Below are 16,644 nucleotides of genomic sequence, written 5' to 3' on the forward strand. Positions count from 1 at the left end.
CCCTCAGCTGCTCGGGAACAGCACACACTCACTGCAGGTAAAGGCTATTGGGGGTCGTCTTGCAAACCCAGACCTACAAACATCTAGAAAGCAGTGCAGACCCCCATAAGGCCATCTGCTGAACTCCAAAAGGCTTACCTGGGTCCAGGTGTGTGAAAGAGCCCACCACAAAGTCCAGCGTGGACACGGCCAGCAGGAGCAACAGCAGCAGCTGGAGGCGGATTATCCATTTGACACCTGCTAGGTTAATCCCCAGCAAGGCCAGAAGCACCGCAACTGAAATTCCTCGCACGGCCCAGAGATTCCTGAGACGCAGCAGATCTGAGATGGATTCAGCGAAGCCAGTGATATACATGGCACCTGCAACACACTGACAGGCAATTCGAGGTAGGAAGGGTCAGCAAGAGAAAAAAGCAGCAGGGCTGCCCGGCACCGAGGACCCTGTTCACCTTCGGAATTCAACACCCAGGAATCATCACGGGGGTTAAATGAGCCCTTCCTGCTCAGGAGTCCTGCCTGGGGCCCCCTTTCTTCTCGTCTACATCTCTCCCACCATCCAGAGGGGAGAATGATTGTCGGTGGTAACTAAGATGAAAAGGTTATGGAAGGAAGAAGATGGGATTCTGGGCCAAAGAGACCTATAGAGGCCCCTGTGAAGAATTAAATAGAGAACAGGAGCACAAGGGGGAGTCCCATCTCAAAGCCTTAGAAGGGCACTGAAGCAAACCCCAGTTTTTTCTCTATTTCTTTGCATGTCACTATTATTATTTTTTTGTGTGTGTGGTATGCGGGCCTCTCACTGTTGTGGCCTCTCCCGCTGTGGAGCACAGGCTCTGGACACGCAGGCTCAGCGGCCATGGCTCATGGGCCCAGCCGCTCCGCGGCATGTGGGATCTTCCCGGACCGGGGCACGAACCCGTGTCCCCTGCATCGGCAGGCGGACTCTCAACCACTGCGCCACCAGGGAAGCCCTATTTTTTAAATTACCTAAAACTCAGAAATAAGAAAAAAAAAAAAAGTGGGCAGCACGTCCTTCCAATGTCATATGGAACAAAGGCTACCCAAGGACTATCTAAGTGAATGTACTTAGTCCTACTCACTGTTTACTACTGCTTAAATGTATCAAATGTCCCAGACTTAGTGAAGTTACATGTTAACTTATGGATTTTTTTCTTCCTGCAGAGATGTACAGAACTCCTGCCTGGTGGAACAGACAACACAAAAGATTAGGGTTTGTGGTCCTGTAAGACATTAACCGGTTTTGTATCTAACCTAGCAATCTTATCCTTATATTTATTTATGAAATTGCTGAACTAGGAATTTATGGATTTGATCTGTATCCATCGAGGGTCCATACCTCACTTCTCAACCTTAACATTTTCCTGGCTCCTCCACTAATTAATGAGCTAAATAAACCCTTTGTCACATGTTTATTTTATATTTGCCTGAGAGTCATGATGCTACCTCTTAAAAAACCTGAAACATAATTTCAAATAAATATTTGAAAATAACACCAGCCTCATTTTCCATAGTTCCTCAGCCCCCTTCTCTTATCGGGTTGGTCCCTTTACCCTCCCCCAGGGCCAGCAGGGCACTCTCATCACTGTCGCTCTGCACCTGTTGCTCTCTCAGGAAACAAACTCTAGTCAAACCACAGTCAAGTTCCTCCTTTTCCATGAAGCCTTTCCTCATCCCCTGTTTCTGAATAAATACTATGCTTACTGCTGGTACCTTGCAATTAATTATCTGGCTCTGTATTCTATTATTATTTCATGCACATAAGCTTGTCGCCCCCCACACAAAGAACACAAACATCTTTAAAAAAATTTTATGCTGATTGCGTCTTCTAAAATCCCCTGCATTTGCTAACTACGTTGCAAACAATCTATAAATACTTTATGATATGTTGACTGTATGAAAAATGCTCCGGGAAGGAGACACCATTAAGTTCTAGTCCATTAATATAAAGACAAGAAGGCTTATACAATTTCTGTGTTTGAGGGGAGCTCACCAAGGAGGCTTCATTCTTCACTGAGATCGGCTCACTTTGCAGATAGACATAACATCATTGTCGGTATTCCCCAAATTTAGAGTAGGCATTTCTGTCTGTATTTGGGTGAGGGGGGGAAGCCCAATAAATGTAGGGGAGGGCTTCCCTGGTGGCGCAGTGGTTGAGAGTCCGCCTGCCGAGGCAGGGGACACGGGTTCGTGCCCTGGTCCGGGAGGATCCCACCTTCCGCGGAGCGGCTGGGCCCGTGAGCCATGGCCGCTGAGCCTGCGCGTCCAGAGCCTGTGCTCCGCAACGGGAGAGGCCACAACAGTGAGAGGCCCGCGTACCGCAAAAAAATAAAAAATAAAAAAATGTAGTACTGATTATCGTTTGTACAGGCATCACTTTCCCAGGTGTCTGAGGTCTCTCACATGCAGAGGGTGATGCCAGAACTTGAATATGACTGTTTGCACCTGGAGCTTCCAAACCGATTACTGAAGTAACCCCAGTAGCACCCCTCTCTCAGGTTTGTACCTAAAATCACTTTTTAGCCCAAAGATGCCAGTAACAAAAAAAGTAAAAGCTCTGGAGGATATGTGACAAGAGCACGGTGGTCAGAAGCATAGCCTATGAAACCAAACTACCTAAGGCCAAATGCTGTGGCTCCCAGCCTTAGCTGTGTGACTTGGGAAAGTGTTTCAACCTCTCTGTGGCTCATGTCTGCCTCTGTGAAACACAGATAATAATAGTACTTACTTCAAAAGGTTATTGTGAGGAATAGAGAGCCCAGAAATAAACCCACACACCTACATTCAATTAACCTTCAACAAAGGAGGCAAAAATATACAAGGGGAAAAAGGACACTCTCTTCAGCAAGTGGTGGTGGGAAAGATGGACAGCCGCATGTAAATCAATGAAGTTAGAACCCCTCTCACCTTACACAAAAATAAACTCAAAATGGCTTAAAGACTTAAACATAAGACATGATACCATAAGACTCCTAGAAGAGATCATAGATGAAACATTCTCTGACATAAATCATACAAATGTTTTCTTAGGTCAGTATCCCAAGGCAACAGAAATAAAAACAAAAATAAACAAACAGGACCTAATCAAACTTACAAGCTTTTGCACAGCGAAGGAAACTATAAGCAAAATGAAAAGACAACCTACAGAATGGGAAAAAATATTTGCAAACAATGCGACCAACAAGGGCTTAATTTCCAAAATATACAAACAGCTCATACAACTCAACAACAAAAAAAACAAACAATGCAATCGAAAAGTGGGCAGAAGACCTAAACAGACATTTCTCCAAAGAAGAAATACAAATAGCCAATAAGCACGTGAAAAGATGCTCAAATCACTAATTATTAGAGAAATGCAAACCAAAATTACAATGAAGTACCACCTCACAATGGTCAGAATGGTCTTCATTAAAAACTCTACAAATAACGTATGCTAGAGAGGATGTGGAGAAAAGGGAAACCTCCTACACTTGGTGGGAATATAAGTTGATGTAGCCACTATGGAAAACAGTATGGAGGTTCCTCAGAAAACTAAAAACAGAATTACCATATGATCCAGCAATCCCACTCCTGGGCATATGCCCAGATAAAGCTCTAATGCAAAAAGATATATGCACCCCTATGTTCACAGCAGCGCTATTCACAATAGCCAAGACATGGAAACAACCTAAATGTCCATCAACACATGAATGGATAAAGAAGATGTGGTACATATATACAATGGAATACTACTCAGCCATAAAAAAATGAAATAATGCCATTTGCAGCAACATGGATGGACTTAGAGGTTACCATACTAAGTGAAGTAAGTCAGAAAGAGAAAGACAAATAATATCACTTAATACGTGCAATCTCAAATATGACACAAATGAATCTATCTACGAAATAGAAACAGACTCATAGACATAGAGAACAGACTTGTGGTTGCCAAGGGGAAGGTGATTGAGGGAGGGATGGAGTGGGAGGCTGGGATTAGCAGATGTAAGCTATAATATACAGAATGGATAAAGGTCCTACTGTATAGCACAAAGAACTAAACTCAATATCCTATGATAAACCATAATGGAAAAGAATATTAAAAAAAAAAAAGAATGGATGTGTATATGTGTGTATACACACACACACACACACACACAACTGAATCACTTTGCTGTACAGCAGAAATTAACACACTATTGTAAATCAACTATACAATTTTTAAAAAAGAGAATTTAAATAGCAACAAAAAGAAGAAGAAACCACCTTTTAAAAAAAAGGTTATTAAATGAGATAATTTAGGATTAATGAGGATTAAATGAGATAATTCGTGTAAAGTCCTAGAACAATACCTGGCTCATGGTTAGAGTTGGAGAAATAATAGCTATTGGCATTATCATTATTACTTTATTATTAGCTACTGATGTAAAGGAGACAGTAGTTAGCCATGAATTTCATTAAAATACTTTGTTAATGCTAAATAAATGATGGTAATGTCACTGGAAATTTGCAACGTAAGTTGTAAGTCAGGATTCTTGAAACTGAAGAGACTTACTTTTAAGGGAAAGCTATAACAGCCCAAAATTAAACCACCTTTTCAAAATCTAAGGATTTGGGGGTAAGAGGTAAGGGTAATTATGGAATGTAGGTAAGTAAAAGTATCATAGAGATTTTATATTTGGTATGTGGAGGAGCTAACAAGTAATGTTTTTGTTTGGGAAGTATAGAAAAAGTATAATTATAGCTTCTAAAAGTAGATAATAACTACCCACAGAATGAAAAGCATAGTATCAATAGAACTTCCAAATCAACAAGGGGGAAAATACAACAGAAATGAATTTGAGCCACGTTGGCAAAATATGGAGAAATTTTAAAAATTTCAAATTATCTAGAAAGTAATAAAAAGGATTGATTCTAAAACTTGGGAAGCACATTAATCCTGCATTCAGAAGGGGAAAAAAGTATAATTCTAAATGTTTATATTAGTTTTAAAATGCAGAAAAATACATGAACAAAGTATTAACTTAAGAAGTGACTTTAAAAATCATTATAAATAAAAAGACAGTAGGAAGAAGTATTTAATAAAAGGATATATGAAATTAATGAAATGAAAGAAAAATATGAAAGGATATAAAGAACAAAAGCTGATTTTTTTTTGAGATCAATAAAATACATAAACACCTGGCAACCTGATTAAGAGGAAAAGAGAAAGAGCAAAATTACAGACTTTTAGAGATGAGAAAAGGAATAAAACTACTCTTACATAAGAGAGGAAAAAAATGAATAGAGAAAGAATGTGTCACGAATTAACGTACATCCATATTATACAATACTAAGCAACTACTTTAAAAGCATGGATTCAAAGCATTGACCTAGAAGAGTGTCTATGACTTACTGTTCAGTGATAAATAAAAGTCATGGAATAGAGTATGAAATTTGTCCCCATTTTTTTAAAAACAAGCAAGCACTTCAAAAATCCATAAACTCATGTAGATGAGCACAGGGAAAGGTGCTGAAGAGGATGCCAGGCGTTCACACTGGTTACTGCAGGAGGGGAGGGAAACTACGTTTTCTTTAAATTATCTCTGATATGCTAACTGGCTACAATGAACATCATTTTGTAATTGTAAAGCAATTTTATAAAGGGAAATAAAAACAAACATATTGAGAGTTTTATTCTGTTTATGCAAAAACTGTATCTGGGCACACAGAGCACAGTGCATCTAGGATGCAAGGCTCCCCAACAGCCGGCTCTCAGCCAGTGAGCTCGGGCCTGGCCTGGGCTCCGGCCTGCCCTCGGGAGAGGTGTGGACAACAGCGGCTGCCAGCCCTTCCCCAGAGCAATCCAACCACCCCGGACGTGGTCTCCCTTCCAACCATGAAGCTCCTCTTCATTGGAAAACATCCCTTTCGATTTGTTTAATGTATGAACCTCCCCAGAATTTATTATATTAAAAAAATTTTTTTATCTGCTCTTAAAGTTTATAATCACAGGCATTCGTTTTTCTCTTTTGTCCTCTACAGAGAACTTCTAACCCTCTGCCACAGGAAGCAGGGGGTGTCACCCGCTATATTTTCAGGGTGTAACGCCTCCCTTCCAGGGCCTCTGTTTTTAAAAAATTGCATTTTCACAATCAGAGGCAATTTTCTTTCCATCTTTGGGTACCTACCTAGAGAGCCAGAGTTGTCCCTCCACACCCCTTCCCTTCTCACACGAAATCCCTAGTTTAAAGTTTGAATTGGTTGGCTGTATGTCCTACATATGTGTTCCCTCCCACAATGCAAACCCCAGGTCCCTGAAAGTTTTCCAGTCCTCCACTGTTTTTACAGAGTCTAGCGAAGAGCAGGTAAGCCATGAATAGATGCTTTTAGACAGGACAGTGCAAGCTGAAGCTGGATATTCTGGTGTCCAGGGTAAGCAGCCCCAAAGAAGTGCTCAGGTGAGTGGGGCAGGGAGTGAGGAGAGACCCCAGTTCATCGCCTCCTCCACTGGCCCAGGGGTCTGACCCCACACTACAGGCCCCGCACCAACGTCTCAGAGAGATGAATGGGGAAGGGTTTGGGAGGATGCAAGGAAATGGAAAGATTTTGTAAGCTTTAAAAATCATTATTTTAGGGCTTCCCTGGTGGCGCAGTGGTTGAGAGTCCGCCTGCCGATGCAGGGGACACGGGTTCGTGTCCCGGTCTGGGAGGATCCCACGTGCCGCAGAGCGGCTGGGCCCGTGAGCCATGGCCACTGGGCCTGTGCGTCCGGAGCCTGTGCTCTGCAACGGGAGAGGTCACAGTGGTGAAAGTCCCGCGTACCGTGGAAAGGAAAAAAAAAAAATCATTATTTTAAGCGTCTGTATCTCCTAAACGTTGATGCTCTGGGGCAAGGGCCGGAAAACTTTAGCCCTCTGACCAAATCCTGCTGCCGCCTGCTTTGGGCATAAGTTTGACTGGCACACAGCCATGCCCGCTTCAAACTGTCTATGGCTGCTTTCACACTTACACAGCAGAGTTGAGTCACTGTGACAGAGACCTATGACACCCTCACAAAAAACTAAAACATTTACTACCTAGCCATCTATAGAAGAAGTTTGCTGACCCTGCTCCGGGGCACAACAGGCCATCTCCTCTGGCAATTACTAAAGACACATGAGTGCATGCATGCCCTGGGATGAGGGAATTAGGGGTAATAAGAAACAGGAATAAGGACCCTCAGAAAACCCAACCACATCCTAGAAGAAAAAGATCTCAAATCAATGACATAACCTTCCACCTTAAGGAACTGGAAAAAGAAGAGTGAACTAAACCCACAGCAAGCAGAAGGAAGGAAATAATAGAGATTGGAGCAGAAATAAATGAAATAGAGGTCAGAAAAAGAATAGAGAAAAGCAACAAAACCAAAAATTGCTTCTTTGCAGACAAACCTTTAACTAGACTGAGTAAGAAAAAAAGAGAGAAGACTCAAATGATTAAAATCAGGAATGAAAGGGAGGTCATTGCTACCAATCTTACAAAAACAAAAAAAAGATTATAAGGGAATCTATGAATGATTATATGCCAAAGCCTTAGATAACCCAGATAAAATGGACAAATTGCTACAAAGACACAACCTACCAAAACTCAAGAAGAAACAGAAAATCGGAATACGCCTATATAAGTAAAGAGACTGAATTAGTAATCAAAAGACTTCCTGCAGAGAAAAGCTCAGGACCATATGGTTTCACCACCAATCTCTACCAAACGTTTAAAGAATTAACACCAATCCTTCACAAACTCTTCCCAAAAATAGCAGAGGAGGGAACACCTCCCAACTCATTCTGTGAGGCCAGCATGAACATGACACCAAAACTAGACAAAGATATCACGAGAAAGCTACAGACCAACATCCCTCATAATATATAGGCAAAAATCCTCAACAAAATACTAGCCAACTGAATCTAGCAACATATAAAAAGGATTAGCAGCCACACCCTGATTAGAAAGCCCACCCAGCTCAGCTGCAGAAGAAGCAGAGGCATGGAGAGGACCCTGACCAGAGGGGCACCAATGTTTCTGGCTTTTCTTACTAAGAAGTTTTTTGATTACTAATTCAATCTCTTTACTTATGTAGGCGCATTCTGATTTTCTGTTTCTTCTTGAGTTTTGGTAGCTTGTGTCTTTCTTTGTGAGCACCTTTCCTCCAAGTCACCTCACATACAGGAGGCTTCCTCTCTCTGGGAGGCGGGGAGGCCCAAACCTCAGCGCTGGTCCCCTGTCTGTGGTATCTGCTTCAAGAGTGGAGCTTTTTGTCTACCCAGAGAGCAGGGAAAGTGAGGACTGTTGTTTGTCCATCTTGCAGCCTGCTTGGCTATAAAATAGCAGAGAAGTGAAAAAAAAAATCGATATACAAATCCCCAGGGTAATAAAGTAAACTGACAGTTTATTACTCACCTCCAAACTCCCATGCTTAAAGATCTTTCTCCATAAAGGCAAGTGGTTTTTAAGAGTGCACTGACCATGTGTCTGCCTTCCACACATCTCTTCTACACACACACACACACACACACACACACACACACACACAGCTTTGTGCTGTTGGAGAATCAGATGTATTTTTGCTACAATACCCTGCCCCTGCTGCTTTAAAAATAAAAGAAACAGACCGACACTTTCTTTGAGGAGACTCTTGTACTCTTACTCAGACAGATTCTTTTAACTGTTTTTTCAGCCACCCACCACCCTTTGCACCATCATTAAAGCCTTTTTCAGTCCAAGAAGTGCTTACAAAGAGCTGCTTCTTAATGTCCGCATTTGCTTCCTCAGCATTAGGTCACCGTCCCTGTGTTTTAGCTAAACACGCTTCAGTACTTCTCCCTACTCAGTGGTTTTCCGAGGGCCTCCGTCCACATTAGTATTCTCCTTCTCAGACAGAGCATCCACACAGGGGCTTTCAGCCTCCCTGTTCAGGCCATCAAGCTATCAATGCGTCTAGAGCTCCGGTTCATTTGAGAGCAGCCTGCTTCTAAGGAAGTCCTTGGCACAGGCAAAATGTCCCCTTTTCAGTGTAAAAGTGCCCCCGGGACCGGGCCACCCAGCTGCCACCCCGGCTCCGGCCACTGCTGTGCACTCCCCTCCCTAGAACAGTCTGTAAGGATGGTCCCAGCCCAGACCCAGCTCCCTGGTGGAAGCAGGACTCCAGAGGCAAAGGGGGTGGAAAGGACGGAGCCCTGGACTAAGGGTCAGGGCCCTGGACTATGAGCTTGGTTCCACTATGAGCTCCCCGCAACTGCCCTCTTGCCTGTCACCAGGTCAGAGGGGAACGTGGATGAGAAGAAGGTGGCAGAAAGCAAGGCAAGGTAAGCGATTCCATTGGCCAGTGGCCTCACCTGTCCAAACACGTACAGCAGCCCGATGGCGCCTCCGGTCTGCCCACCGAGGACCGCCGCGATCATGGAGTAGACGCCGCCGGTGCCCACGTCGCAGTGCTCCCCAACCCCGATGCCGGACAGCACTGTGACCAGGGCCACCAGGGCGACGAAGGACACCAGAAACACACCCACGAGCACTCCCGTGTTTCCCTGCAGCGGAAGAGCAAGGAGCCAGGTCAGGGTTAGGGCACGGAGGGAGCACTGCCCACCGCTCCCACGCCCCCGGGGGTGGGCCCGCTGGACAAGGACAAAGGGCCACAGGAGTAAGGCCTGGAAGGGATTCCAGATGAATGTAGTGTCCCCGCAGCAAACTCTTAAGAGACTTCGCAGCGCCGACAATGTCAAGTCGAAGCCATGCCATACCCTCTTGAAGCCCCTCCTGGTCTCTCCCCTCTCCACCTCCCCAGGCCCCCTCATCCCTCTGCCGACAGCCCTCCCCCAGACGCACGCGGCGCCCCAGCGTGAAGTCACGTGCCCCCTTGCCCCCCCACACACACACCCACCCACCCATGCGGATCCCCTGCCTGGAATGCCTTTCTGCCCGTTCCTCTTCCTTGGCAGGTTCACTCCAACGCATCCCTCAAGACAGGGGTTAGAGTTTCCTCCTGCAGGAAGCCGTCCCTGGGAGCCTTCCTCTGGCTCCAGTAGTACCCAGGACTTAGTGCTTATCACAGCACTTATCACACTGAGTCTTGTTCCAAAGCCCGTCTTTACCTCTGGGCTGCCAAGAGAGCAGGATTAGGTTTGGGGGTTTTTTTCCTTGCTTTCCCCATTTCTCTTTCATTTGTGTGCACAGCACTCTTGCCGCCCATGCTGCATCTACTCTCTTCTCGCACTTCTGACATTTAAAAATGCTTATCACCTGCAAGTTATTTGAACGTTTAGAAGTTCACTGCATTGAAAAATTGGTTTATTTATATGAAAGACCTTTTATAAATGAGTAGCGAAGCATGGGGAGGGGGGAGAAAAAGGGGTAAATATTTTATTTCTATTTTGACATCTACTGATATTTAGATGGAGGTTGGAGAATGAAGTGGGATTACTGTATTTGTTAATCTGTTGGATTTTCAGCTGAGAGTAATGTCATACCAAGCAAAATTATGATTCTGTTGATAGAGAAGGGGAAAAACTGGATCTAAAGTTCGCCACGGTAGACTATATGGGACCTAAAGAATTAGGTTATATTCAGTTATGCTTTATTCAGTTACTTATTTTGCTGTTTTTATATTTTTAATGAACTTATATAATTACTATTTTCTTCCTTTGTTCGTGCTTTTAAATTGTCTACATGGGATAATTTTTAAAAGTCTGTACCAGTCTTTAAGTTTTCATACCAAAATTGCCACTTTAACGTTTTCCAAATTATAAATATGCTGCCAAATTATTCTTTAGGATTAATATTTTCTATTTAAAAATGACTTGGGCATGACCTCTACTTATTTTAATTTTATGCTATCCTCTAGAAGCTCTACCTTATTTTTGGCATTTCACATTTACCTTTCTTTCCATGTTCAAATATGATTTTTCAGGTAAAACTAATGTCAGAATTGAAAAGGAGAGATCATTTTAGGACAAAAGGATGTATTTGTGTGGTAGCAGCCTCAAAGATGGTCCCAGTGGTCCCCACCTCCTGGCATTCGTGCCCTTGTGTAATCTGCTCCCCTTGAGCGGGGGCTGGATGGAGTGACTCACTTTTAATGAGCAGAGCCCCGCAGAAGTGATGGGATGTCACTTTTGAGATGAGTGTACGAGGAGACCGTGGCTTTCATCTTGGGCACTTGCTCCCTCCCTCTCTCTTAGGTTGCTGGCCCTGGGGGAAGCCAGCTGCAGTTACTGAGGCAACCCTATGAAGAGGCCCACGTGACAAAGCCTGACAACAACCTCACAAGTGATCCTGGAAACAGACCCTCTGCCAGCGGAGCCTCCCGGTGAGAGTGCAGCCCTGACTGACAGCTTGGCTGCAACCCCATGAGAAACCCTGAGCCAGAGGCACCCAGCTAAGTTGCTCCTGGATCCCTGAACCACAGTAATGACAAGATAACACATATTTGTTGCTTTAAGCCGCTAAGTGTTGGGATAATTTCTTGTGCAGCAATAAATAATTAACACAACTTGTACTTCACTTTGGGGATGGGACTGACACTTCTGGATAGCCATTTCCCAAAAAAGTCACCCAGCGAGAGGGTTAAGAGGAGGCCCTAAGATTTAAGAATAGAAATAGAGAGCGCTTACCCCTCTCTCCTTCCACCGTTCCACAAGCAGCCCCTGCATGAGGCAGAGCCCAGGGGCCCAGGCTGTCAGTGCCAGGCCTTCCTCTGCCACAGCAGTCAGGTTGCTGGGCCTCCCCTGGACACAGGCTGGAGAGGTGCTGGGCAGTGGGGTGGCGTCCGGGAAGGGGAAAAATCGGAGGTTGATCCCAGAAGCCTGAGAATGGCTGCCAGGACAAGGCATCTGAGCTGGAGGATTTGTGTTTTTGGAAGTGGGGGCCCCTGTAAGTTTGGGAGGAGTATGAGAGACACCCACACCAGAGAGGTTGCTAACCTTGCTCTAAACTTTCCACACATTAATAAAGAAAACTTTCAGACCCATCCTGGCTATGGCTAAGGCTGAACCCTGAGCTAAGGGCCTGGGTACGGAGTAGAGCAAGAGCTGAGGAAGGTGTGGCCTCAACCAGGCCTCCTAAGAGGACTAAGAACCCCACACACCCCACAACAGTGAAGCTTCATCCCCTGGAATTTGCAGATGTGATGGTTAACTTTATGTGCCAACTTGGCTAGATTATGGTGACCAGTTGTTTAATCAAACACTAGTCTAGAAGTTGCTGTAAATGTATTTTTAAGATGGGATTAACATGTACAATCAGTTGACTTCTTTTTTTTCTTTTATCTTTTGGCCACGCCACGTGGCATGGGGGATCTTAGTTCCCTGACCAGGGATGGAACCCGCGGCCCCTGCATTGGAAGCGTGGAGTCTTAACCGCTGGACCGCCAGGGAAGTCCCACAATCAGCTGACTTTAAGTAAAGGAAATTACCCTCCATAATGTGGGTGGTTCTCATGCAATCAGTTGAAGGCCTTAAAAGCAAAGACTGAGGCTTCCCGAAGAAGAAGGAATTTGGTCTCCAGATTGCAACATAGTAGTTCTGCCTGAGTTTCTAGGTTTTGGACTCAAAAAACTGCAACATCTATTCCTACCTGCATCTCACTTATCCTACAGATTTGGGACTTGCCAGCCCCCAAAATCATAGAGCCAATTTCTTACCATAAACACATACCCCTCTCTCTCTCTGCCTCCATGAGATGATAGAAAATATATACAGCCGTCCCTAGGTATCCACAGGGGATTAATTCCGGGACTGGTCTTGGATACCAAAATCTGCGGATGCTCAAGTCCCATTGTCAGCTCTTCCTATCTGCAGTTTCCCTTCCACGGATTCAACCAACCGTGGACCGTGCAGTACTGTATTATTTATTGAAAAAAACCTGAGCATAAGTGGACCGTGCAGTTCAAACCCATGTTGTTCAAGGGTCAACTTGGTCTCTGCACCTGGTTCCTGGCACAGAGCTCCTGAAACCTTGTCATTTCTTAAGTGACAAGAGCACTAGAAGCATCTCTTGTTCTAACATTTGTCTTTGACCCCATCCCTGACACGGGGCTCCTAAAACCCTTGTAAATTCCTAAGCGATTAAAAACACAAGGAGCATCTTTTGTTCTAACGAGGTCGCTGTCAGTGGGCTGCTGGATGGGGGCTGGTCACCAGAAAGACCAAGCCGCGATTAGAAGCTTGGAGTTTTCACCAGCACCACCCCCAACACACATATGCACACTTCTCTAGAGAGGGGAGAGGGGCTAGAAATGGAGTTAATAATTGATCATGTGTGATGAAGCTGCTATAAAAATCCCCAAAGAATGGGGTTGGAAAGCTTCCAGGTGGGTGAACATAGCCACATACCAGGAGAGTGATGCCCCCCGACTCCACGGGGACAGAAGTTCCTGCTCTCGGGACCTTTGCAGACCTTGCCCTAGGTATCTCTTCATCTGTCTTGATCATAATCCTTTAATAAGCTAATAAACATAAATAAGTGTTTCCCTGCTGCTCTAGCAAATTAATGGAATCTGGGGGGGGGCGTGGGTCGTGGGAATGGGGGTGGGTCGTGGGAACCCCGGATGCACAGCCTCGGTCAGAAGCATAGGTGACAACCTGGACTTGTGATTGGCAGCTGAAGTGGGTGGGGGCAGCTTTATGGGATGGAGCCCTTAACCTGTGGGATCTGATGCTCTCTCCAGGTAGTGTCAGAATTGAGTTACATTGTAGGACACTCAGCTGGTGCCACAGAATTGCTTGATGTGGGGAGAAATCTGGTGACCAGCAGTGTCAAGTGAAGTGTTCCGTGTGAAAGTAAGGAGAAAGGCACGGAGGAGAACCGTAGGTTTTTACAATTTCTTCTCCCTCTCCCTCCCCCTCCCCTCCCCCTCCCCCTCCCCCTCTCCAGGCAGGGCATCAGACGAGTTAAAGAACACCGGGAAAGCTGGAGAGGGTCACAAACTGGAGGCAAACTTGCCATCAGCCTGCTCTCTCTGACCCACCTCTAGTCCCACCCACAACGTGCCCTGACTTCCGTGCTCATATTCCTGTAGGTACATCCATGGTGAGGCTTCCACAGGAACCTCTGTCTGAGGCCCAGGTTCTCAGGATTCTCATTTAAAAAGCAATACTAGCTACTCCAGGTACTTGATCTTGTTCTGTGCTTCCGGAGCATCAGTGCTTCAGGAATCTGTTGACTACACTGTGGAATACCCAAGGGTGACAGAGCTTTCCATGCCCCAGGCCCACAGGAGGCTCCACGGCCACCAGCTCATCACTCACCACCAGCCAGCCAGTCCTCAAGAAAAGGACAACCCCAAAAATGTTGATCATGCAGGACGTGAACACACCATCCCAGGTCCCGAACAGCACTGGTTCCCATATGAACAGCTGGATCTTCCACCAGGGCTGGGGCTGGGCCAGAGCCTCCTGAAAACAGGGCACACAGGAGTCAGCTCAGCAGCAGTGGGGAGGGCTGGAGCGGGGAGGGAACGGAGGTGGGTGCTGGGAGAACTCAGCTTTAAAGCTCTCCTGTTGGGCCATGCCCTGCAGGGCTGTGTGCATAGCAATTCCTGCGCCATTCGCAGCCCAGACAAGCTGTTCAGCAAACTCGGTTCCCTTTCCTTCCGGCCACTCGGGAGACTGCATTTCCCAGTCTCTTTACAGGCGGTGTGGCCACGTGACTGAGTTCCAGCCACTGGGATGCGGGTGAGCGCGGGATGCTGGGCTCCAGCTCTGACATCGGTCAGGAGCTCCGGGTGACGCCATCCTCCCTTTCAGTCTCTCCCTTCCTGGTGGGAAGAGCAGCTTCCAGCAGTTACTAATCTTTGGGGAACCTTCCTTTACTTTTACCTTTTTCTCCTCTGGCCCTTCTAACACTTCTGTAATGAATTCTATGTATTAAATTCCCTCTGTTGAAAAAATCTAGGGCAGTTTCTGTGTTCCTGACTGAACACTGGCTGGTACGGTGATCCCTAAGTGCCCTTCCATCCCATACCCCAGGATCCCAAGGCATCATTTGGCAGTCGTCTAGAATCACAGGCTAACAAGTGGTGAAACAGATGCTTTCCTCATTTTTCCAATTCAAAAATAACAAAGGCACTTACAGTACACTCATACAGAAACTCTTCACTAAAAAGACTAAACCTTATGGAAATACTAAAAACGATCTTAAACAAAATCAGTAGCCACTCATACGATGAACTGCTCCTGCACAGGTTGAGTAATTAACCTAAATTCAGACATCACTGGACTCTTCCAATGGCCTCAAACTACTGCAGCAGTGATGAAATGATTCTCACCTGGGGGTGGGGAAGGGCGGCACCCAACTAAGACCCACTGTGTGCACTAAGTCTAACTGGTGCGCGTATGTGATCTACAACCTCAGGGAGATGGCAGAGAAGTCAAGGGACAGGGGACATCTAAGGTCCAGAGTCAGGGGCAGAGGCCCTGAACAGCTGAGAACAATGGGTGCGCTCATGATCTAGGACCAAGGCCAGAGGCCAACTATGCTCAGTCAAAACGAAAGGAGAGGATCCCAGCTTCCCCCCTTGTCTCGTACACCTACAGATGAAAAAAGGGCCTCAAGAAATCATCAGGGCCATCAGTGAAGCCACGCAGGACAGATGGGCCAGGGGGCTCCTGACACCAGCTGAAACACCTTCCATCTCTGTATATCTCTGTGCATCTGTCTTTTGCAAACCACTAATGAGGAATCTCCTGAAAGTCAATAAACATGAGAACAGTGATCTTGGCTAAGAGCAAAGACCCTGCCAACCTATGCTTATCTTTGAACAAATGGTACCAAGGGACTTTGTGGTAAGTAAGATTGTTTTCTAGGATCCTAATCTCAAAACTCAGGACCTGGCCCAACTTCCCGTCTCTGCTTGTGTTCGCTTCCTACCATGGCTTGTTACAGGCCTACTATTTATTAGAAACAGTCATAACAATAGCAACTGTCAGCAACAAGGAGTAATAACTTAGGGAGCGCCTTCAGCTTCCACATCAATTCCCCACTTTGGTGCTCAGGTCACCCCGGGAGCGAGGCAGGGAGAGGGCCCCTGTCTACAGCCAGCCGAGGAAAGCGAGCCCTGGAGAAGAGACACAACCAGCCTAGGTCCACAGTTGGGGTTTGAATTCCCCAACCCAGACTGTAAAACCTGCACCACAGGTCACAGGCCCTTTTCTCTCCTAAATGTCAATGTTTCAGGTGCAATTTCTAACATCCTGGATTTCGCTTAATTGTGAATACCTCTGCTTTACCCTTAAAATTCCTGTTGTGATTTTAGAAACTGTATTCCTCTGTCATCACAGCCTTCATATTTCCCCTGTAAAACCTGCTTTGTTTATTTGTTTATTTACCTAATGGGGGTATGAAAAGCTTTTCACTCCCTGGATCTCACTGGACTAAATCAGCCTTAAAGGTGCTTCACAGATGAATGAGGCCGAAACTTTAGGAGACTCTTTACCCTGAGAATAAAGGTGTAAGTGAAGGTATACGTGGTTTGAAATGGGTTTGGTGCCCAAGTCATGACAGTTTATTTCAGGACATTTAGAGGAGTGCACATACCTTTTCTTGCCAAGTGACACAAGAACACAACTAAGTCTCCCCAAACCCTGCTCATCTGATACTGGCAAGAAACACCTAAGTTTGACCCAAGGTTGGGGCCCT

At 45.6% G+C, this 16,644-nt stretch overlaps 1 protein-coding gene across 1 annotated transcript in view; it reads right to left on the minus strand.

The window, feature by feature from the left end:
- Window positions 1–16,644, minus strand: part of SLC12A8 (solute carrier family 12 member 8) — a 135,597-nt gene that overhangs the window by 102,048 nt on the left and 16,905 nt on the right. The window contains exons 2-4 of the mRNA XM_022567706.3: window positions 14,256–14,402; window positions 9,348–9,539; window positions 139–370 (exon numbers count right to left, since the gene is read on the minus strand). Of these exons, the coding sequence (XP_022423414.2) occupies window positions 139–370; window positions 9,348–9,539; window positions 14,256–14,402 (571 nt within the window). The remainder of the gene's footprint in view (window positions 1–138; window positions 371–9,347; window positions 9,540–14,255; window positions 14,403–16,644) is intronic.

The sequence above is a fragment of the Delphinapterus leucas genome, chromosome 4 (genome assembly GCF_059928025.1).
Source record: "Delphinapterus leucas isolate spDelLeu-1000000601 "Yukka" chromosome 4, BTC_Dleu_Yukka2, whole genome shotgun sequence".
NCBI lineage: Eukaryota > Metazoa > Chordata > Mammalia > Artiodactyla > Monodontidae > Delphinapterus > Delphinapterus leucas.